The sequence below is a fragment of the Falco peregrinus genome, chromosome 2 (genome assembly GCF_023634155.1).
Source record: "Falco peregrinus isolate bFalPer1 chromosome 2, bFalPer1.pri, whole genome shotgun sequence".
NCBI classification, from domain to species: domain Eukaryota; kingdom Metazoa; phylum Chordata; class Aves; order Falconiformes; family Falconidae; genus Falco; species Falco peregrinus.
In genome coordinates this window covers 112124307-112146323 of record NC_073722.1, presented here as the reverse complement: position 1 = coordinate 112146323, position 22017 = coordinate 112124307, and the positions used below count along the sequence as shown (strand labels likewise).

The following is a 22017-nucleotide window of genomic DNA, read 5'->3' as shown; positions in this document are numbered from 1 at the left end:
TTCCTGCCTGAGTGCTATAGGATACCGAGGGGTCAAATATATAAACAGTTGAAAGGGGAGATTTGGCAAATTCATGGAGGAAGGGCCCAGTAGAAGCGGTTCTGCCTCCAGCAATCCCAGAACTGCTGTCTGCTGGGAACTGGAAAGGCACGTTGGTGGAGGGAGTGCTCTGCTTGCCCTGCTGCGCTGCAGAGGCTGTAAGCACAGCTATAGGCTTGCTGGGGGAAATGGGTAACTGTTCCGAGGCATGCCCTATCTCCCATGGGCAAAACGAGCCAACTTAGTTCAAGCCCGTGAGGAAGGTGAGGGTGACACGAAGCTGGTTGACTTTGCCTGCACGGGGAGGAGGGGGTGTTGAAGCAGTCCCTCCCCATGGCAGGTGTGACAGGGGGTGGGGGTGGGTGGGCAGTGATCCCACCTGCTGCCCAGACCCGCTGGCAGAGAGCGTACCTCTGTGGCCTGAGCAAGGCCTCACTCCGTACAGCTCAGACTGGTTTTAAGGCCGATGTTTCAAACAGCCAGAGCCCTTCCAGACAGAGCTGAGCTGGCCTCAGGTGTTGTAATTTCCAACTGTTTGTCACTGCCCCTCTGCCAAATGCTGCTCCACTCTCTTCCCACCAGCCAAGGGACTGCTTGGAGGAGTTACTGCATATGAGAAGGGATGAGACCTAGCCTTCACAGGGTTTTTTAATCATAAGTTAATAAACAATTTGAGGTAAAATCTTTGCTCCACTGAATCCATTGGGTGTTTTGTGTTCGTTTCTGCTTTTATACTCTCTGTGACAAAGCCTTTCCTCTCAGTCCAGTTTCTGGGTGCGTAGTAGAGCAACCCAGACTGTGATCTCAGGGGACTCCGTGTTGGTCCTGCTCCCAGACACCCTGTACGGGAAAGAAAACCTGTAGGAGCTGGAAGTTTTGGAGAACAGACCACTAGTCTCATCCTAATTTCCAGAGTTCAAAGTCTGTTCAGGGGGCATGCTGGGGAAAAGTAATAAATGTTTACAAAGTGGTGCGGAGATGCAGCCTGCTCTTTTGCTGATGTGCTTATTGGTGGTGGAGCCTTTCTTTGTGCTCAGACATACAAATATGATTAGAAAAGGTTCCAGGGACCAGCTTCATTTGCCACCCAATTTGGTGAAGATTTTGATAATTAAGCAAATGTATACACACATCATGTGGTGGATTTGGATTCGGATTTCAAAAAGAGTATATATAACCAGTGCATGAGAAGTGTTTTCTAGAATGTTAGACAACATGTTTTAAATTTTTTTTTTTAAATGTATTAATGCTGACCATTATAATGCACTCTAATGCAAAGGAATCAATAGCCTTTACACCAGAGCTAATTTATTGTACAGAGCAAATGAATAATACAAAATTCAGTGCACTTAACAGTCCAATATTAGACTTCACCATTTGTATAAATCAGAATGCTTTTTGCATTTCCTGAAAGATAGTGCCACAAGTTGTACAGACAGAAACCTACTATTTATTCTTCAACCAATTAATTGGTTTTTTTTCCTTAGGTAAAATATTTGCAATCGATTTTCATCTTTTCATAAAACATCTGCCTCCTCGAGTATTCGCTACAAACCAAGTTCCTGAATTTGTTGCTAGAAGGCAATGGAACTGTTCATACTGTAAATCTGAGTTACAGGAATTTCATTGTTCGTTATTTACAGGGAAAGTTACCCCAAAAATACGTTTCATGTTGATATTGCTTGTAATAATTAGTATGCACTACGATTATGGCAAGTCTCCAAGTCAAATCAAGGTCCCTGCTGAGCTGAGTAACAGAAAGAAAGTCCATTTTATTCTCCAGTTCTTCACCGTGCATTTGACAACTTTAAATCCTATGTTCTAGAGGTCTTACCTCACATTGTGCCTTTATTTATATTGCCTGAATTTTAACTTGACTTCAGCATGAAAACACATTAATTTGTGCTTGCATCTACCCAGAAGGAAAACAAACTAGCATTCCCAAGAAGGAAACTGGAAGTGGATGTTTATTTGTCTTGTTATCCGCATATCCTACTTTTCTGAGTCACAAAAGAGTAAACAATCTGCCGGGTACTGCGTGACTAGGAGGGGGCGAATTTGTGTGCGCTACCTTATGTATTTTTAGTTGTGGCCAGGCTTCCGCAGCGAGGCCTTGAGGCGTAACAGAAGCCATTCAACTGAAACAGATTTATAAAATTTTTTTTTTAATTTATTTGAAAGGTCAAATACAGCTATACATTCCGGTGTGTGTACAGTATCAAGACTGTAGATGATGTCTGTCAAGAGCCCACCGCGCCCCGGCCAAGGCCTGGCTACCCGGAAGAACCGCCAGCCCCGCCGCCGGCCCCGGCGGAGCACGGTAGACCACCGGGGGGGCCCGGCGGCCCTGAGGGCGCAGGCGTGAGGGGCGGGGCCGGTCGCACATGCGCAGCGCGGCCCCGCCGCCGCCTGTGTGTGGCGCTGCCCCTGGTGCGGCGGCCGCGGCGGCGCTGCTGCTCGGCGGGAGGGGGCGGCCTTGCGCTCCCGCTTCCGGTGTGGTGTCATGGCGGGCCCTGGGCGCTGATGGCTGCGGGCGGCTGAGGGCCCGGAGCGCGGCAGGGATACGGAGACCCTCCCCTCGCCCGGCGCCTCGCCTGCCGCCCTCCCTGCGGGGATCCGCCCCCCTCCCTGGCCGGGCAGGCGGGGGGGAGATGGCGGCCCACAAACCGGTGGAGTGGGTGCAGGCCGTGGTGAACCGCTTCGATGAGCAGGTAGCGGGGGCGGCCGTGAGGAGGGGCGGCGGCGCGGCTGCCCCCGCCGCGCTGGGCCGCGGCCGGCGGAGCGGCAAGGGAGGGCCGGTGCGGGCTGCCGCCGGGGTGAGGGGCTGAGGCGGGCCGGGGGCTGAGGCGCGGGCGGGGAGGGGGGTGAGCGGCGAGGGAGGCTGCCCCGCTTCCCGGGGCGGCGGGGGGTGGGGGGGAACGCTGCCTCCCGCCTTCCCCCCCGCCGCCGGCTTCCCTGTCGGGCCGCGGGGGGGAACCGAGGGCGCCGGGTTCCCCTCAGCGCCCGGCTCGGCGGCGGGTCCCCGCTCGGCCCCGGCCGGGGGGGCGGCGGCTGGCTGCGTCCTTTGTGCCGGGCGGGGTGGCTGGGTGGGGCCGGGCGCTGCCGCCGGCCTGGTATCCCCCGCCGGCCAACCTGCTGCTTCCCGGCGCTCTGCAGCGGGGTCCCGCCGCGCTGGGGGGAGGCCTCCCCGGTGCCAGCCTGCGCCGGGGCAGTGGCGGAGTCCTCGGCTCGGTGCAGCGAGCGGGGCGGTGAGATGCCCGGTTCCGCCTCGCCGCTGCTTTCCCACCTCTTCCAAAAGTGTGTTTCCTTTTCGTAGACATTCCTGTGGAATTTACTTCCTCGCTTTGCACTGTCTTGCTCGCCAGAAGGGAGGTAAAGCCTCACGAGTGGGGTTAAGGAGGACTGCGTGGAACTGATGGGGCGATTCTACCTTGTTCCCCATAGCGTAACTGTGGGTGTCAGAGGGAGATTTCATCCCCATCGCTGGGAGCATAGTTGCATGGGATGAAGAGGGTTTTCCAGCCAGTGTTGGTACAGTGACAGATATTTACTTCTCTTTACAAAAGTCAGCACTAGTAGTTTGGAGAAAAATTTTCTGAATGGAAGGAAGAGGGATTTGTTGGCCTTAGATTTTGTATTTCTGTGATCCGCATGCAGAAACTGCTTACAGGGATTAGGTGGCATGACTTTCTCAGTGGGGCTAAGCTTAGTGCTTAGGCTTTGCATTTTCACTCCCAAGATGCTTTCCTGACGCGTGTGAGCTCAATTTAGGCTGAATGATCAGTTTCTGTGTTGTCTCATTTTGCTAGACTGTGAGTACAGCCTTTGTGTCACACAAGAGACAGCTCTCTGAGACCCTGTTTGGTGTAACAGCTATTAGAAACACTAAGCTGGTTCCGTAGATGGAATTTTGTTCACCTGCCTTGTAATCATATGTCCCTCTTGGTGATGCTTGGCTTTTAACAACCTGCAGAAAGACTGTGGCCTGGTTGAATAGAAATAAGCTGTTCCTTTTTACATTTATATTAAAGCTGCTGTAAGTGAAGTTTCTTTAAAAAAAGGAAAATATCAAACTTTGTCTTTTGACATGAAAATGATGCAGATTTTTCCAATACATTTTAGGCATATTTGCATAGTTAACTTATTCCCCCCTTATCTTGAGTCATAGATCATTTTTTCCATAAGCTTAAAAAGCATGGTACTGATTATGCTCCCAATAATGCAAGAAAATGCTTCTTTGTTATTGGTGTTAAAAGGCCCTAGGCTTTGTCGTTTGCTTTGTTATGTATATTGTGGACTGGGCTTGCCAACATCTGCTAGGAGTTAAGAACCTCAGCTTCTTAAACAGAACTATTTTTCTATACCTTTTTGGGGATAATTACAGATAGGTGTATGGGAGGAATCCTCTCTTGATAGGAAGAAGGCTGTTCTGATTTTTGAGATGCTAAAATACTGGAGTTGCAGGGATAGAGTACATCAAATGCAGTATTGCCTGTTGTAGTCATGGTGTGGCCTGTGTGATAGGTGCTATTCACAAGATTTTGATTGGTTTCCAGTGCAATTTTTAAAAAATTTAAATATTGTATTATTGAGTGAAGCAGTTAAGGATGAGATGTTAATCTCTTATTTTTTTTGTGAGAAGTTTTCTCATTTGTTAATTTCAGCTCAGGGTTCTTAATTTTGTTTGCTTTTGATACTTCATTTCCTCTGCCTTGCCCAGTCTGACAGTGATCTTCGCAGTGGAGTGGTGACTGTTCTTACCTGAACACCAAAATGCTAGGTTATCGTGACGCTATCAATACTACTAAATACGTTGTCAGTCAATGGTGATGTTTATGTGCTTCTTCTAACTCCTTACATCTGTGTCATTATTGGCTAGTCATGTGGTTATTAAATTATCTACTTGTTACTTTTTAGACTGCTCATTTGAGCATCAGGTTCATACTTCATTAAAAATATACTGAATATGTGCATGTTATTTTAATGGTGAGAATGCATTTTTGAGTTTTTGTGTATTATGGCTGCCCTTCTAAGTGCAGGACCTTTTGATTCAGCACTGAGGGAGCCACCACTCACTGTATCATCAGTATGTTTGAATAGGGAAGGCGAGCTCTTGTTGGTTGTGGGTTGTTTAGTTTTGCTTTTTTTCTGCGTGGGAGAAGACAATTTTTCAACGTTCCTTCCTTCACAAAGGAGGAAAATGTAATCATCTCACGAAAATTTATAGATGTAGACATGCTTTTCATTCGTTTGCTAAGCAGTTGAATTCATTTTAAGACAGATGAAACAACAAACTAAGGGAATGCTAATCTGTATTGAAAACAAGAAAAATCAGTGCAAACCAGTCTGTTCTTGTCTGCTCTTGTTTATTGTTATAAATGCTGCTTTAACTAAAATCTGCTTTTGTGTGTACAATTCTGTGGGCCTAAAATGACTGGCAAGCATAGTTTTATGAATTAACCATTGACTGGCTCACTGAATACATTTTTCAAATATACTGCTGGTCTTGCCCAGCTGCGCTCACTTCTGAGATTACAATTGCTGCAATGCACTCTTCTTTGAGCTACCCTTGAAGGGTGCCTGAAGGTTTCAGCTGGTGCAGAAAGAAACTGGTGATGGTACATGTGAGGCTAGATCACATTTGTCATACAGCACATATGAAATCTCTTTGATTTTGTATGTAGGACTAGTTACTATATTTTTCAAAACTTTCAGTGAGCAGAATAGAGTTAGGCTGCAGTAGCACAAAGAAGCTAGACTGTGTTTTAGTACAGTTCTCTGTGGTTTCATATAAACCACATTTTATATTTGTTTATATATATACCCCCCCCATTTTATTGATGAATATAAATATTCATCAATAAAATAAAATTATCTCTCTTTTCCTATGGAAATGTTTACTTACAGTTCTATGTACTGTACTTCTACAGTATTTTTAAATGTGTTACAGGCTGAAATCATGGGAAGGCTGATACAGTAGTGAAATAGTTCTAAGCACATTCTGAGAAGCCTTATGGCCTAAACCATTTAAATCTAGACTGTTTTAAAACTATCAGGTATAGTAAAAGGTATTAGTCCTGTATAAACTTGTGGCAACTTAAGTGATTATGATATGCTTTAAGGAAAGAGGCCCTTTATTATGTCAATTATGGTTTAGGCTCCTCATTTGTAGTTTATGAGGTATTACTGCCTTCAGTTAAGAAAGCTTTTGTAAAAACTGAAAGCCCGTAGCGATGTTCTATTCTTACTTTCATTAAAAGATATTAAAGCGAATATTCCTTCCTCCTGGTGATTCTCTCTGCAGCATTTAAAATCTGTATAGAATCAGAGATGTGAAAAAGCACTGCCTTGCAAGTACCAGCTTTGTGTTCTTCAGAACTGTTTTTCATCTTCGCGTGTTAAGAAATCGGTAGTAGTAATAAGATGTGTTTTAAAGTATTTCCCATGAGTTCTGCTGACTGTGCTCCCCAAGTGAAATGATATCTTGCTGTAAGGTAAGGCTGGTCTGTGCAGAAGATGTAACTTTTTTCCACAGCTGCTCTGTCTGAAACACATCTCCACAGGAGCTAAGATCCGAAACAAGCTATAACACTGCTCTTAAGCACAAGTGTGCTGTTTCATCTTTTGCTAATGTAAACCTGAAGCAGCTTTGATCATATCTTTCTAAAACTGTGTGCGTAATGTATTTCCAAACGAAGTGCTGTACTACACACAGATGGTGTCCTAAAGAACAGGTGAAGGAATGGCCCACATGCAACAGATGTTACCTGAGTCCATTAATGAGCTGCTGAAAAGTGTCAGATGTTTTGTCCTTACTTAACACAACAGTTTGTGTTAACAGTATGGGTAAATATTCATTTGTTCACAGCATCAACTTTTAGTTAACCTTTTGAAAATACTGTTTTAGAGCAATCTGTGTAAAATATTTTCCGAGTTCCGTATTCTTCTGAAGGCCTAGTTGCGAGATTCTTTTACTAAATAATGCCTCTGTAGAAGGTGATGCAGTGCATGTTTATAGTTGGAAGATGCCTGTTGACTTTTTAAAAGAGATTTGTATCTGGTTCTGACAGTACTGGTGCTGAGGATAGAGGAGTGCTGTGTGTATTTTCTCTCACCAGTCTCTGTGTTGCAGTCTGCTGAAGAAGTTCCAAGAAACTGTTTGAAAGGGGAAAGTGAGGTAGATTTCTATGCTGTTAGGGATGGCACTAGGGATTTTTTTTTCCTAGATGTTACGTTTGTTACTTTCTCCTGAACCTGAATCAAAGGCACAAGGCTCAGATGCACTCTGACATTTCAAGACGCTTACTGAAAATGATGAGCCCATTATAGACAAACGGAGAATTTCCTTCCCTGAGGTGTATCCCCGGGGATCTGTCTTCCACCTTCCCCTCTCCAAATGTGCTTTTCATGAGGTAGAGGAGGCAGTGAGGGTTCTGCAGTCTGCCACCACTGTGAAGCTGAATCTTGAAAGTGCTGAATTGCAGGGTACCTGTGCATGGTTGGGTGGTGACTTCTGTCTGCATCAAGAGGTTTGTCAGGATAGTGATTTCAACAGCTGTCATTCTGAATCCTATGGCAGACTAGGTTTATCTGTCAGATTCTGAATTTTTAATGTTCTGCAATGTTATATCTTGCACAAAAAAGTTGAAATAGTGACTTTGAAGTGATGAAGCGCTTGTTTGCTCCATAACTGCTGAAAAGAAGATTAAATACTGTTTTTTACTAAAGAGAGATTATTAAACTTTGTGTTCATTAATTACAGGTGACAAAATAAAATCTGTGATTTAATGTTAGCCTTTGTCAGGACTGAGTGGAATAGCTTACAGACATTCAAGCCTATTAGTGTTGTCCATGTACATTTAGCAAAAGATCATACCTTATTGCATCAGACTAGAGGATACCTGAAACAGGTGCTGATCTCTTCTACAGACATGGAAGGCACCCATTCTTCTTGCTAACATCTATGATCAAAGAAGGCTTTCTGGATAAAAGTACATTGGTCTCTAAACTGAGGCCACTTCCAAAGAGATGAGTCTTGTGTGCTATCAGATACTGCAATGCTTTCCACTTATTCAAACAGCTTTATAATTCTGTACTAGCACTTACTTTAAAGTTTCAAAGCCAAATTCGACTGCAAAGAACTTGTTAAGAAAGTACATTAAATATTTTTTCTTTTTTTCCTCTGAATAGCCAATTACTTGCACCCCTCCCCCTTTTTTTTTTTAAATTGGCAAAGTTATTGTCTCACAAGTCTGAAGAAACTGAAACATTTTTATCTCCAGAAACAGATAGGTAGGCGTGATTAGGCATAGGAAAACCTTTGCCTTTTCTTTCTTCAGCAGGATTACAGGCCTCCTGGATATCACTGTAGACAGCAAATTGACCAGACAACTTGTGGCTGCCAGACACTGTTGTAGAATGGTTAACAACATATGCCGTATTAATGCTTAGGGGCAGTAATTTTTCAGATGCCAAGCTTGTGTGTAGAAAAAGCTTTTGAAGTGCTGTTCTAGTATTATTTTCTAAGATGCTAGCAGCTGACCATGTGCTATGATCCTGTGTATCTGTGAGTTGGCCTAATCATGTTTTTTTCTTAAATGATATAGTTTTTTAACAGTATTTGTGATTAGTGATTTAATTTGCATTTTCCATGAAGATGGAATAATTTAATTTTACTTAGGCAAGTTGAAGGGATTTTGCATCTTTGAGGTAATAAATACTTTTTAAAAATCAATATTTTAATAGCTACTAGTTCAACTGGATTAATTTTAACAGTCTTGTCTTGTAGGTACGTGGTGCAGATCTCTTATTTCTAAGGTTTACTTCTTACTATATGCCTTTTGGAAATGTAAAGAAAATAATCTCTTATGATCTGTGTTGCTCTTTCTCCTACAGGTAGTGCTTTGTTACCTCTTTGCATTTAGTAAACCTTGTGAGAGTGGCTCAGTTTTGGTATTGTAGCAGTAGCAGATTTGGGAGAAGCTGCACATGGGCCAAGCAGGGCTTCCTACTTTTCAGTCAGAAATGCACTTCTGGAAACAAAGTTTGGATTAAACTGTCTATGTGGTTGAAAGATGTGTTCTAACAGCTAGGGAGCTTGCATGGCTGGTGTAAGCTCGTAGATACTTTTGATGCTTCATCTTATATATTTGCTTTTCTAGTTGTTTCAGCAATACCTGATACACAAGATGACTTGTGTCCTGAGTTCAGGCTACACCGGGTCTTGTAATATATTATTGCAACTGTCAGGCTCAGCTACTTAATGGCTTTTCGTTGTCTTTTGCAGCAGTGTCATTTTAAAATTGATCTTAGAAGATTTAAGATTTGATCGCTGGAAGGGTTCCAATTTCATCTACCTATTTTGTCTTTGTCTGCTGCATAAAATAAGGCAAATTGTAGACCAAAATGCCATTGTTCCTTGTCTTCTGTAGCTTATTTGATACCTTTGTGAGGCATAGTCAAACTAGATTAGAGGGAGAGAGGGTGTATGGCAGCATGCCTCAGAGTGGGTTGCATGTGCGCAGTGTCATTATAAGGTTGTTGGCTATCGCTTCCTATTTCACTAGTGAAAACAGCTGAATTCAAGTAGTGGACTATCCCTTTGCTAAGCTGGGATGAGTTCAAAATGGTGCATGTGTTCGTAGTTTGAAGCTCCAGTTATATTTAAGCTTTGTGCTTTGATTTCTGTTTTCAATTCAAATAAAAGCTATACAGGAAACCATTTGTGTCAGTCTTTCTTTTTTTCTAAAATAAAATCAAAGGCAATGAAAGTAAAATGTCAACTTTTTTCTACTATTTTTCTTGTAATGTTTAGATCGATGGATGTTTGTATAGAAGTTAGTTTCTTTTTGGTCACTCAGCGCTGGCACTGCATTCTGTTAGGGGACTTACAGTACTCCAGCATGTCAGAGTGCACAAAGGAAATAGCAGAGAAATAAAAAACCTCAAAGCATCAGTGCTAATACGTCCTTTTTTATATAGTTTCCTATTTTGAATGGTAGTATAGAAAGCAGTTTTACTTCTAGGTGACCTTGTTGCAATGGCTGTTGTGGCAGGAAGCTCTAAAAGTATATAATACAATGTTTCTATAGCATGGAAGCATACAGAACTAGATCTGTGACACAGTTTCTTTGAGAGGCACTTCTGAAGTGTTTTATCACTCAGTTGTATTGAGCTTTTCTGCTGTTGCCAGCACAGAGACTTGAAAATTCAAATAAAAAGTACTAGTAATGGTGAAATTTTTAATTAAATGTATGTATCTTCCACTAATGACTTCTGAAAATGTATTGTAAAAATAACATCCAATGATGAAAACAAAGCTTGAGTCATAAATGCTGTTTGTTCTGCTTTTTCCAGTTTTAAAATGAGCACATTGAAATGCATCACACTGTTTTAAAGCATTACAGTCTGAACACTTGCAAGAGAATTACAAAATGAAGTGGCAATTACCTTGATAGCCCTATGGAACTTGTTGCTATAGGAGATTGTGCAGGCAAAAAGCATCAGCCCTTCCCACGGAGGGGTAGGCCCTTGGCGTGGTTCCCTGGGTTCAAGGCTTGGTGCCAGAGATCCCTGAGCCGCTGTCTGAATGGCAAGCAGGCATTCCTCCTGGGCCTTTCTGTTGCTGTGGGGTCTTTTGTGTGATCTAATGGGCTGAGGCCAGCTGTGTGAGGGTCCACAAGGCTCGGTGCTGGGTCCTGCCCGTGGGTCACACCAACCCCATGCAGCACTACAGGGTTGGGGAAGAGCAGCTGGAAAGTGCCTGGTGGGAAAGGGCCTGGGGGTGCTGGGCAATGTGAGCCAGCAGGGTGCCAGGGTGGCCAACAGCATCCTGGCAGGTGTAAAAAATGCGTAGGTGCAATGCTTAGGGATGTGGGTTAGTGATGGGCTTGGCAGTGCTGGCGGTTGGGCTTGATGGACTCAAAGGTCATTTCCAACCTAAATGATTCTGTGATCAAGCACGGAAGTTCAGTCATTTTTTTTAAGTCAACCATTCTCTTAGGAAAAAAACCCAGCCAGTTTGATCCTAGTCTGCAGTACCAAAAGACTTTGTACTAAACCCCAAGCCAAACTGCAGTTTATATGGAGAAGAAATTACACTTGGGCATGAAAACGAGATGGTTATATTCAAGAGGTCCATTTCTCCACAAATGGAAGATGTTAAGTAGACTGCATTTAATGATGCAGTTGAAACTGATGGGGAAAAAAAAAATGTTCCAAGTTTGGGGTTCTTTAATACAATTCATCTAGCATATTTAAATTGGGCATTTAATAGCATTTAAATATGGGCCTTTAAATTTTATCAGCAAAGTTAGTAATGTTAAATGGTTGACAGAGATGTTCGTGACTACTGACGGTATGTGAAGTACCCTTGCCAAGTCTGCAGAGGCCCCCAGCCTGGAAGGTGGCTCTTTAAGCATCTTGCATCTGTAAAGCTGAGTGTACTTCCTTGGAATCCTTCTTTTAACCCATCTTAAACTCCCTGCCCCGCCCCCCCCGCCCAGCAAATGCAAAAATACTACTTTGTGGCATTTACTCTGAACTGTCAGCGTCTTTCAGAATACACGGTTATTAATAATTCTAGTCAAAATTGGTTAAAACTTGTAGTAGCAATTGAAGTTTCTCTGGCTAGTGAATTCCTATGTCATGCTTTAAAATACAAGTGGCACATGTGGATTACAAAAAGAAGTGATAATACTGATTCCTTTCTTGTTCCCTTGTTTGCTTTTTAAAAACAGAAATCCTCAGTAAAATGATTTTTTTCTGAAGAATCATTCCTTACATTTTCGTAACGGGCCAGCCCTGTGAGGAGCATGCAGGGGAAGTGACTGCGTGCTTGGGAAGTGACTCGGTTGTGACCCTTGAAGAATTTGGGTACAGCATGAAACAAAGTGCCTAGTGTTCACATGGCAGGAGAAACATCTCAGTTTTGTGCAGTCACTCTGAATCTTATCTTTCCTGGCAAAGATGCGTTTCAAGTCTAGTTTTTACCACTGGGTGTTGGGCAAGGGTGGGTAATGTGGGGCTCACAAGTTGTGTTCGGCTTGCCAGTGCTTGAAGTGTGTTTGAGGCTGAGACTTCATTGCCTGCCTAGCAGTGGGGTGTGTTTGTATGGGGACCCCAGCTCATCCCAGTCTGTGGGCCCTGTGGAGGCTGGTGGTGGTGGCTCCTCCTGGGACTCAGTTGTACCTCTTAGCCAGCTCTGTCCTGCGAAGGAGCAGAGGACACTCGAACCACTGTTAATCGCCTTCCGACTCACCTGTTTTGTGAACTGCTGTGATATTACCTCCTCTCGGGTTTCAAGAGGCAGGTTTTTTCTTGCAGGTATTAGCCTTGTGAAGATTTTTGGTGTTTAACGAGCCAATTTTTGAAATTAAGAAACTCTTCTTCTGAGAATTCTCTCTTACGTTTTTCTGCTTCTTTTGATTGCTTTGACACTTGGTTTGTAGAAAATTTATCACAAAATAGAGGTTTAGTTTTGTTTCAGAAAAAGAAATAGTTGAACTTCAGTATTTTGTTCTATAGATAGCTAATAGAAAGATGAATGTAGAGAAAATGAAATAATAATGTGTTTGTAGTTGTCTCTTGTAGAATGTTTTTCAGGGTTGTTTCTGGTGTCTCAGAAATTTTTAACCCATCTGTAAAGATGTAAATTTCAGTATAAAACAGTGTGTAATACTTACCTCTTCTTGTAGCTTCCCATAAAGGCTGGCCAGCAGAATACCCACACCAAAGTCAGTACGGAGCACAATAAGGAATGTCTCATAAACATTTCCAAGTACAAGTTTTCCCTGGTCATCAGTGGTCTCACCAATATCTTAAAAAATGTTAATAACATGGTAAGCTTTTTTAATTTTGGATTGTTGCATGATTTTTTGAAATGGTTGTTGCTTGTTATCCACAGAGAGTCACTTGAAATTTAGTCTTGCCTTTTACAGTTAATTTTTTTCTTTTCATCCTTATGTGCTAAAGTTCACCAGCACTGAGCTATGTTATGTATAAAAGGCAGTGAGATAGTTGTGTCAGAGAAATCTAAAGGAAGGTGGTGATGAAGGGGAATTTTCTGTTGGTCGCAGGAATGGTCTGTGACTGGGAACACGTACAAGGCGTGGGTATGTGTAGGTACCTAATAATACTGCACTGGGGCTCTGAGCATGACCAGTAGTATGCACTGCTCATTGGGTGGTGGTGGAGGATGCTTGCCATTGCGTGGAAAGGTGCTTCAGTTATCTAGGGAAGAGGTGCTAGCAAAGTCTTCAGAGGGGGTATGCAGCAGGGCAGAGGAGCTGCTGAGCAGCAGCACTAGGAAGTTTCCGCTCCGCCCCCCCCCCCTCCCTGCTCCCATCTGTCCTGCCAGAGCATGACCTGCCAGGAATCCTTTTGGAAAAGGAAGAAAGGAAAAAGAAAGGAAAAGGATTAAAAACTTAGGCTGTCTGAATTTTCCAGGCTGTTTGGATGTTTTAGCATTTGTGTATGTCTATATATATATAAAAATATAATAACTAAATTAATTTCTGTCAGAACCTTTTAAGAAAAATCTTTGAGAAGAGTCTCCTGCCTAATGCTGCCTCTGTAGGCTCCTGTCTCCAAAGGGATACCTTACTAGTGTGTAAGAAAAATGAATGAAAAATGTGTGGGTGTGATACACATCTCTTCTGTTTATTGTTAACGGATCACAGCCTCTCAATAAACCACTTAATGTTGATTCTTGCGGGCGGTAGACTGGTGTGAAGGGATGAGATTCAAGGTGATTTTTATATGAATTCCCAAAGAGAAATCTTCAGAGCCAGGTGTCTCAGTAGATGGTTTCCTTCTGCATACTGGTTTTCTGCCTCCAAGGGAACCATAAAATGATTACTGAAATCCATCAAAATACTTGACTCATCAGCATCACTAAAATTGTCATTTAAAATAGATCTCAGGGGAACCAAAGAGAAGAGAAACCTAGAAAAGAAAAACAACGAGTGTGGATGGTCCATAGTGTCAACTCTAGAAGAATAACTATTACCATCAAGTTGGGTAAATGGAAAGTTTAGGAATCCCTTATGAGGAGGAGGATGCAGTTTGAGATTTATTTTTTTAATGAAAGGTCTGGTTTTGGATTTCTCATGAGAAAAGTTTAGTTCATTGAGTTTTGAAGCTGTGATCATGTGGAATCTCCACAAACAGGCAACAGAACTGGCCAAACTCTAGCAGTACTTTTTTTATATGGCTTTAGTAGGATAGTTTTCAGTGAGCTCTTTTGGATGTCACTTGCATGGAGATATGCATCTTCTAAAACACTACAAATTTGTAGTTTGATAAAGGCAGAAAATAGGTTGCCCTACTGCTAGGGATTTCAGGCTGCCTAAAGCTACCTGTAGTCCCTTTTGAAAGATAATTTATTTTAATTAAACTCCATAGGCATGAAGGAATGTGTTGATGTGTAAGATTATTGACCTATACAGTCAAAAGAAATTTCTGTATGTGATACGTAGGTTTTGAAAGGAGAGACCTAGCTATGTGTCAATTAAAATAGGCAACATTTGCTTTGCTCTGAGGAGTAAGACAACTTTTTTTATGCTTGATGGACTGAGCTATTGTATGAATCCGCAATATTTTTGAAAGACTTCTACAGCTGAAACAAAACAGACCGGTAGACTGCCATAATAGTCTTAGTTTAGAAGAAAGTCTTGAGGGTTTGCACTCTGCTGAAACTTAGACTTAGTTGAGCTAACCTCTCCTGTGGTTTAAAATACAGCTTCCTTTGGGTGGCTTCTACATGTGTAGGCAATAGTACCAATATTTTTTTGGCTAAATCTTTTCTGCTTTATTTTGCTGTCTTAATATTGCTGGAATTAGTCACTATTGTTGGTAGTAAAATTGGGTGCTAGCTTAAACACCTGATGGAATTCTGCCTTCATCCTGTGTCTAAAGTGTGGCATCTTTTTGGAGGGTCTCATGTGTTTCTTCCTGTGGTCTGTGCTAAATTTTGCAGCACTCTGATAAGCTTGTCGATACAGATTTGTTGTAACATCAGTTCTATTAAGATGTTGGCAATGAAATACGTAATTGGAAAAGTCAGCAGTAATTGATACCAAAATAGTTTCTGAAAAGATATAACCTTCATTTCTGTATAAATCGCAGGCCTGATGAAGATAAGGGGCTGCAGTGTACCTCCAGTCTTACTTTACGGTAACTGTTTGTTCCTTATTAGATTTAACATTGCAGACTGGACAAAGATATTTCTTCAGTGATAAGGTTTTCATTCCTATTTTAATCTATTTTTGCTGGCTTGCTTTCTAAGCTCAAAACCAGAGCAGTAAAGGAGCAATAACCTATTGTACCACTTTGCTGCGTTAATGCATTACAAGTCAAATTTCTGTGTCTCAGATGAATCCATGTCCTTTCTACTTCTAGAGAATATTTGGAGAAACTGCTGAAAAGAATTTATATCTATCTCAGCTGATTATCTTGGATACACTGGAAAAATGTCTGGCAGGGGTGAGTAGGCTTGCATAAGCAATTGCTAAGTTGGAATCAAATGCTTGTGTATGCTGTTGTTACTGGTGCTAAACTTAAAACTCATCTAATTTAGAACAAAGTAGGATTAATGCTATTTAAAAATTATTAAAAATTCCTATAAATGCAAGTAGTTGATATAATTGATAAATTAAGCATTTGGTGGTGCTTTTTTCTTGCCTAAAATTAGTGATCTTTTTTCAGCTAAATAGATTCAAGTAAATTTGAATTTGCCCTTCCCACTACTCAACTAATTTATGAAGTTATTCTTCTTCTAATAACTTGTTAAAAAGAATTGCAGAAAACTGCACAAATAAACTCAGAGATGTGTGTGAAGTAGAGTAAGGGCAGACACAAACCCAAATGAAGAATTAGATGTCATGAAGCTTCACTAGATTTTTATAAACTCTGAATGCCTGTGGTATGTTCTGCTCAGTATTTTTTGAATAGATGCATCAAAACATTTTCATCCCACAATTTAAACAGAAGAAGTAATGGGATAGTAAATCATGTTAAAAGTAGCAGATAATTAAGTACAAGTATTTCAGTTTTATGCTACCAGGTTTCCTGCATCCAGTGTTGATGTTTCTTCAAATTTCTTAAAACTTTCATTTATTGAAGCAATTTTTCCATGTACTTATATATACACCAGAAACGTTGCTATCACCATTCTAAAGATTACTTTTGCAGGTGTTTCCTAGATTACATTAGTTAACCATGTCCAAACTTCCACTGGGAGTCCAGTCCTGATGTTTCCAACCAGAGCTATGCTGCAAGGCAGTTTGCTGTTACCTTTGGGATGTAAAAGGTTGTTCAACTTACTGCGCTGAACAGTGTAATTGCAAAGCCAAACTTCACTGTGAGCAAAATTCGCAGTAGTTTATTCCTTCAACAAGAAAGGAATATTTTTTTTTTTTTTAAAGCTATATTCCTGGATGAATGTTGTGAAATTATCTAAGCTCTTTGTTGTTTCCCTGCAACAGCTTTTGAATGTTCTTTCTTTATAAGGTAATGACTTTATTATGGTTAGATTTGTCAAGCAGTGTATCTTATATTACAGTACTGAAACAGTCTCGAATAATTGTGGATTCTTCTAAAATCAAAAAAGATCCAAGTAAATACATTTTCCAGAAAAATTTTCAGCTTTTAAGCTGAGGTAAACACTTCTTTTCAGCACTTTTTGTGTCTTTGATGCAGTGAGTCAAAACAACTGTTTTAATGTCAGAAATTAATTATTTTAAAATGTTGTTTATATGCGTATTGCTTGAAATGTTAATGTGTTTTTCCTGATAGATGATATTTGAGCAGCCTAAAATTGTGCTGAATACTTCTTGCTTTGTCAATTCAAATGAGAGCAAGTTGAGCCAGTATATGTTTAATAAGACTGAGCCAAAGTTCTATACAAAGAGTGTTGTGTTCTGCGATATCTTCAGATGTATTTCTTGCTCGCTGTTCTTGCTCAATGTTTCATCAAGTTCTCATGGCAACAGGACTCAGGTCAACTAAGTGGGAGTCTCTGAAACTTCTCAATTCCCTATGGTAAATTCATTGGTAGAATTTTAGAAAGCTTTAATGCTGACCCTTCTGTTAAAACTTGCTCTTAGTAGAGCAAAGTTTCACTTTGAATTCTTTTGTAAATAGTTTCCTTATGTCTCATACTGTGCAAACTGGCAAAAATTAGATTTTTCTTTTGCAGGAAAGTTAAACCATTTTGGACTTACATAGAGCAACCCCAGGCAAGAGCAAGGGAGAAGCACTACTTTTTTGGTTAATTTTTTAATATAAAATATTTGCTGTCAAAATACAGTGCTTAGAATACTAACTAGGAGAAGTAAGGGTGGGTCTTTGCCCTTTGAGCTTCCATTCAAAGCTGACATAGTTAATGTTCTACTGCTGATGCTTTACACAAATCAACAGGGTGCATTCGTAAAAACAGAAATGTATTTTACTTCAAAAACTAGTTTGGTATTTTGCTTGATACTTGCTGACATTGATCAGCTTGGTGTCCTGCATATTTTGGAGACAAATGAAAATTGAAGGTGGTTTGAATGATACGGGTTAATTGTTCAAATGGAAGGAAGCCTTTTTTCTGTGTAGACTACTTACACTATGGTCAGTGATAGCCTGCAGGCAGAATTAGAAGTTTAGATTCAGGTCTTGTGCCTAGTAGTGGCAGAATCTCCAATTTTTTGCCTCTAAATGTACAAAACAATTTCATGAAATACTGAATGTTTATTTTTAGCAACCAAAGGATACCATGCGACTAGACGAGACTATGCTGGTAAAACAGTTGCTGCCAGAAATCTGCCACTTCATCCACACTTACCGTGAAGGGAACCAGCATGCAGCTGAACTACGTAATTCTGCCTCTGGGGTTCTTTTTTCTCTTAGCTGCAATAACTTTAATGCTGTGTTCAGCCGCATTTCCACCAGGTAGGTGTTTTTCAGTAGTCTGACTTGGTGTATTAGCTAATCTACTACATACTGGTGTCTAGAACACCTATCGTGAGTTGTAGTCTTTTGCATTTCAGCAAAGTTTAGTGTTTAAATGATACTTAACCAAGGTAGTTCTGAAGTGAAACTCCCTCTACCTTTCAACATTTTACTTGAGTTTCAGGTTACAAAAAACCTGTTTCATATCCATTCCAGGTTACCGCCAGCTTGCTTTCTGTGAGCTGCATTTATTGTCTTTTTAGTCTGCTTTCATAAGTACAAGGCAAATGCAGTTGTAGAGTGAAAATAATGATAACTTGGCTGAATGAGTTGTTCTGGGTGCAAGGTGTTTTGGGGAAAAAAAAAAAAAAGGATGCTAAGTTAATGGGTTGTGTCCATATAGTTATGAATTCAGAATGCAACATTTCTGATTGTCAGCAGCTCTGTTGGAGCTCCAAGGCTGTTTTCTTTCCTAATTTTTCCTGCTTGAAGGCTTTTGTGTTAAATCTGTCTTATGCCTGAAGGGGACAAAACAGCTGGACTGTTTGTTAGTTGTTGGAAAAGACGGGTTTGTCTTCTGACTGACTTGAGTTTCACAGCACATTTACTGTAAAAATAACTGTCTTTTCTGCTGTTTGAAGTGAGAAGAGAGACAGGCCCAAAGCTTCCATCTATTCTTTACTCCTTTTGCCTTGTTCCAGATCCTTCTGATTTTTCAGCATTTGCCAATCCACTAGAGTTGTATATTAAGCTTTTTATTACTGCAATACTTTGATGTTTTTTGAAAGTTCGTGAAGTACCTTAGCTCTTTCTTATCACACGTTTTTCCAGCTAACACCATCCTTGATTTATTACAAGTGTAGCTTGGTCAGCCTTATGTGGTTGCATAGCAATGAGCATGCCAATTTATTTGAAACAAAGATTTATGTATTGCTTATAATGTAAAAACTGTTCCATTCCAACAGTTTGGAAACTATTTGCATTTTAGAAATCAGTCTGAAATTGTTTAATAATTCAAAATTTTGAGTATTTTAAAAGCTTTTACAGACCGTTTAATAACTTCTGTTTCAAGAACATAGACTTGGCAGCTAGCATGGAGGATGTGGTTTTACTCAATAGGTTGATTATGTTTTGTTGCTTATGGAAATGGAAACAATTTTTTTCCTCCTTTTATAGGAAGTATTTTTTAGTTGAAGTTTTTTGACAGTCTTTGAATCTAGTCCATGCATCTATACTTATTTGCATGTCTGTAGCATGGTTTACTTCTCAAGCTCCAAAGCCCTTCTTACCATCCATTTGAGCTGGAACATACTGCTTTTTCCTTAACCTGTTTTTCACTTCAAAATGGCTTGTACATAAATAGTTAAATATTTGACCAATTGTTGCTGATCTCCACAGGGGTCAGCTTGCCGACAGTTAGCATTGCTGGTCTTCTGACCTGTGCTTCCTGTTTAGGCATATTTCTAGGCCTTGTACAGCAGCTGGGGGATTTTTGGCACAAAAAGCACAGCAGTGGGGACCTTCCCATTCCCATCGAGCGCTGTTAAGTATCCCTGGTGTTGAAGAAATGAAGAACTGCTTTTGTGTGTAGTCCTAGAAATTGCATTCCACATCTAAAAAGCATCTGTAGCTTTGGAATGAGACATGGCAATCTTTAGTTTGTGAGAACATATGATTTAGTTATTAGTGGCTTAGTATCTGATGAGATGTTTGGTAAATCATCTAACATCTAACATTACATCTTAAATGTAAAAAGACACCATTGTGTTTTAACTGGTGTGATTAAACTTCATCCTGTTAGCTTAGGCCAGAAAAACATGGACCTTCTTTAGCTTACAAAGTGTGGTTGTAGCTCCCTTCAGTGGTATTGAGTACTATCAGTCACTGCTTTCCTCTTTGGAAATTTGCTGGGGTGAGATTTGTAAGAAGCAGTAGTCTCAAGGTGTCATGATTCCATGAATTTAACATTTAGTTGAAGAGATGACAAGATTACTGCTACAGTATGGTAGGTAACAGAAGAATTTAGGCAGATGTTGGGCATAAACAGACTATCACCAGATGGTATTGGTATCTTGTGAGACTCATCACTGCTATTTCTAGATCCATGTTCAGTGTGAGGATGGAATAAGACTGTAATATAAACTCCTAATCATGCAAGATCCTTCTTTCATCTCTAAACCTGGAAGAGTTTGTTTGAGGAGATTTGTATTATGTGAGATCATATAATATTCCCCAGCTATTCAAATGTATAGAACCATAGGTATGTGTTCATACCTATCTGACATAATCTGGAGAAGTTACTTTACTTTGCGTATTTTTAGATTACAGGAACTGACTGTTTGTTCAGAAGATAATGCTGATGTTCATGATATTGAACTTTTACAGTACATCAGTGTGGATTGTTCAAAACTAAAACGACTTTTGCAAGGTATGGTTTGAGCCTGTGTTTTGAAATGTTTTTATCTGAATATAGCTAGTTAGAGATGGCGCAACAGTATTGATACGTATATCTCTAATTCTGTGTTTTACTCCAAAGTCATATATCTACCAAAATATTTAGAAATACTTAAGTAGCATAAAGACATTGATTTTTAATTTGCTTTGCACTTCAAGTGTCTTTTATAATCTGTGTTACTTTTCAGAACTGTTTCTTTTCTAAATGCAGAAATGTTTTACTTTTACAGAGACTGTATTCAAGTTTAAAGCCCTTAAGAAAGTAGCTCAGTTGGCTGTTATCAACAGTCTTGAAAAGGTAAGTATTTTAATATTTATTTTCTGTTTAATTGCTTATTTGAAGACTTTCTCTAATTTAGGAATAGTTGCAATTCAGTAATTTACTATAAAATACAAGTTGGTGCATCCCTTTGACGCATATGTTTTGCAAGAAATCGAGTGATAGAAGGGTAAAATCTCTCTTTATTTAAGTACATAGTTCAGGAAAAAGTATGGTAAGCTCTGAAATGTTAAGATGTTTTGCATTATCTGCAGGCATTTTGGAACTGGGTGGAAAACTACCCTGATGAATTCACAAAGCTGTATCAAACACCGCAGACTGATATGGCTGGTAAGGCATAATAAATGACATAGTATTCAAAAGTTGGTTTCTCAGACAACCCCACGTTCACTTGCATTTTGTGCCCTCTTTGCATCTTTGCAGCCTGCAAATAAGAAACAAATTTCTGTCAACCTTTATCAAGGAAGCAAGGGTGTATCACTTGCTTTTCTCTACTGACTCCTTTTAAAGAGATTCATTTTGTGGTTCACAACACAAAGAAATAAAACCCAAAAGATGGAAACTCTTTAATATATACTTCATTTATACTTTAATATATACTTTAATATATACTTGATACAAGCAAAAAACTTGGAGAACATATTTGTCTTTAGTCAAAAAGAGAGGAAAAGGTGTATTTTCAGGTAAACCATATCTTTAACTGGGTTGAGATCATTTTATCCCCAGTACTGGGCCAGTAATTTGCAAAACAGAACTTGTCTTCTGTGTAGGTGAAGCCATTCCTCTGCTCTTTTATACCTGTTCTTTACCTTTTCATAATTAAAATTGATACTGAACTTCAGTTTATATTTTATGCAGATTGTGCAGAGAAGTTGTTTGACTTAGTGGATGGCTTTGCTGAAAGCACAAAACGTAAAGCAGCAGTTTGGCCACTGCAAATCATACTCCTGGTCCTGTGTCCAGAGATAATCCAAGATATAGCAAAGGATGTGGTAGAGGAGACTAAAATGAACAAGGTAAGAGAAGAAAAGTATGTGAATTCTGGTTCTGATTTCTAGAGGATGCTTATTAGTTTTGCTTATTCTGTATTTCAGGTGTATTTTATTTTGTCTTTCCTGCCTAAAAAGCACATTACAGTTCCATCTGTAAATTTATGCACCCTTCTAAAATTCTCACCTAACATACATTCTTTCACTGTCAATAATTCATACAGATAGCATGTCCCAAACAATGGTATTTCTAAACTTTTAAATCTCCTTGGAGATTTGATTCCCAGTGTTAATTATTTCCCCTGCCTCCACCAGTAGCAA

The 22017-nt window shown here is 40.3% G+C and overlaps 1 protein-coding gene across 9 annotated transcripts in view; it reads left to right on the top strand.

The window, feature by feature from the left end:
• Positions 1-2513: 2513 nt before the first annotated feature.
• The window catches only part of NF1 (neurofibromin 1), a 103753-nt gene continuing 84249 nt past the window's right edge, over positions 2514-22017 (top strand). For 5 of the 9 annotated variants that reach the window (XM_055797081.1, XM_055797082.1, XM_055797083.1 and 2 more), the window contains exons 1-8: positions 2516-2750; positions 12735-12878; positions 15439-15522; positions 17783-17973; positions 20295-20401; positions 20658-20725; positions 20962-21037; positions 21566-21723. In XM_055797081.1, the coding sequence (XP_055653056.1) occupies positions 2691-2750; positions 12735-12878; positions 15439-15522; positions 17783-17973; positions 20295-20401; positions 20658-20725; positions 20962-21037; positions 21566-21723 (888 nt within the window). In that variant the 5' untranslated portion in view covers positions 2516-2690. Of the gene's footprint in view, positions 2751-12734; positions 12879-15438; positions 15523-17782; positions 17974-20294; positions 20402-20657; positions 20726-20961; positions 21038-21565; positions 21724-22017 lie in introns of all 9 variants that reach the window. The other 4 variants (XM_055797078.1, XM_055797077.1, XR_008745998.1 and 1 more) reach the window with 3 other exon arrangements.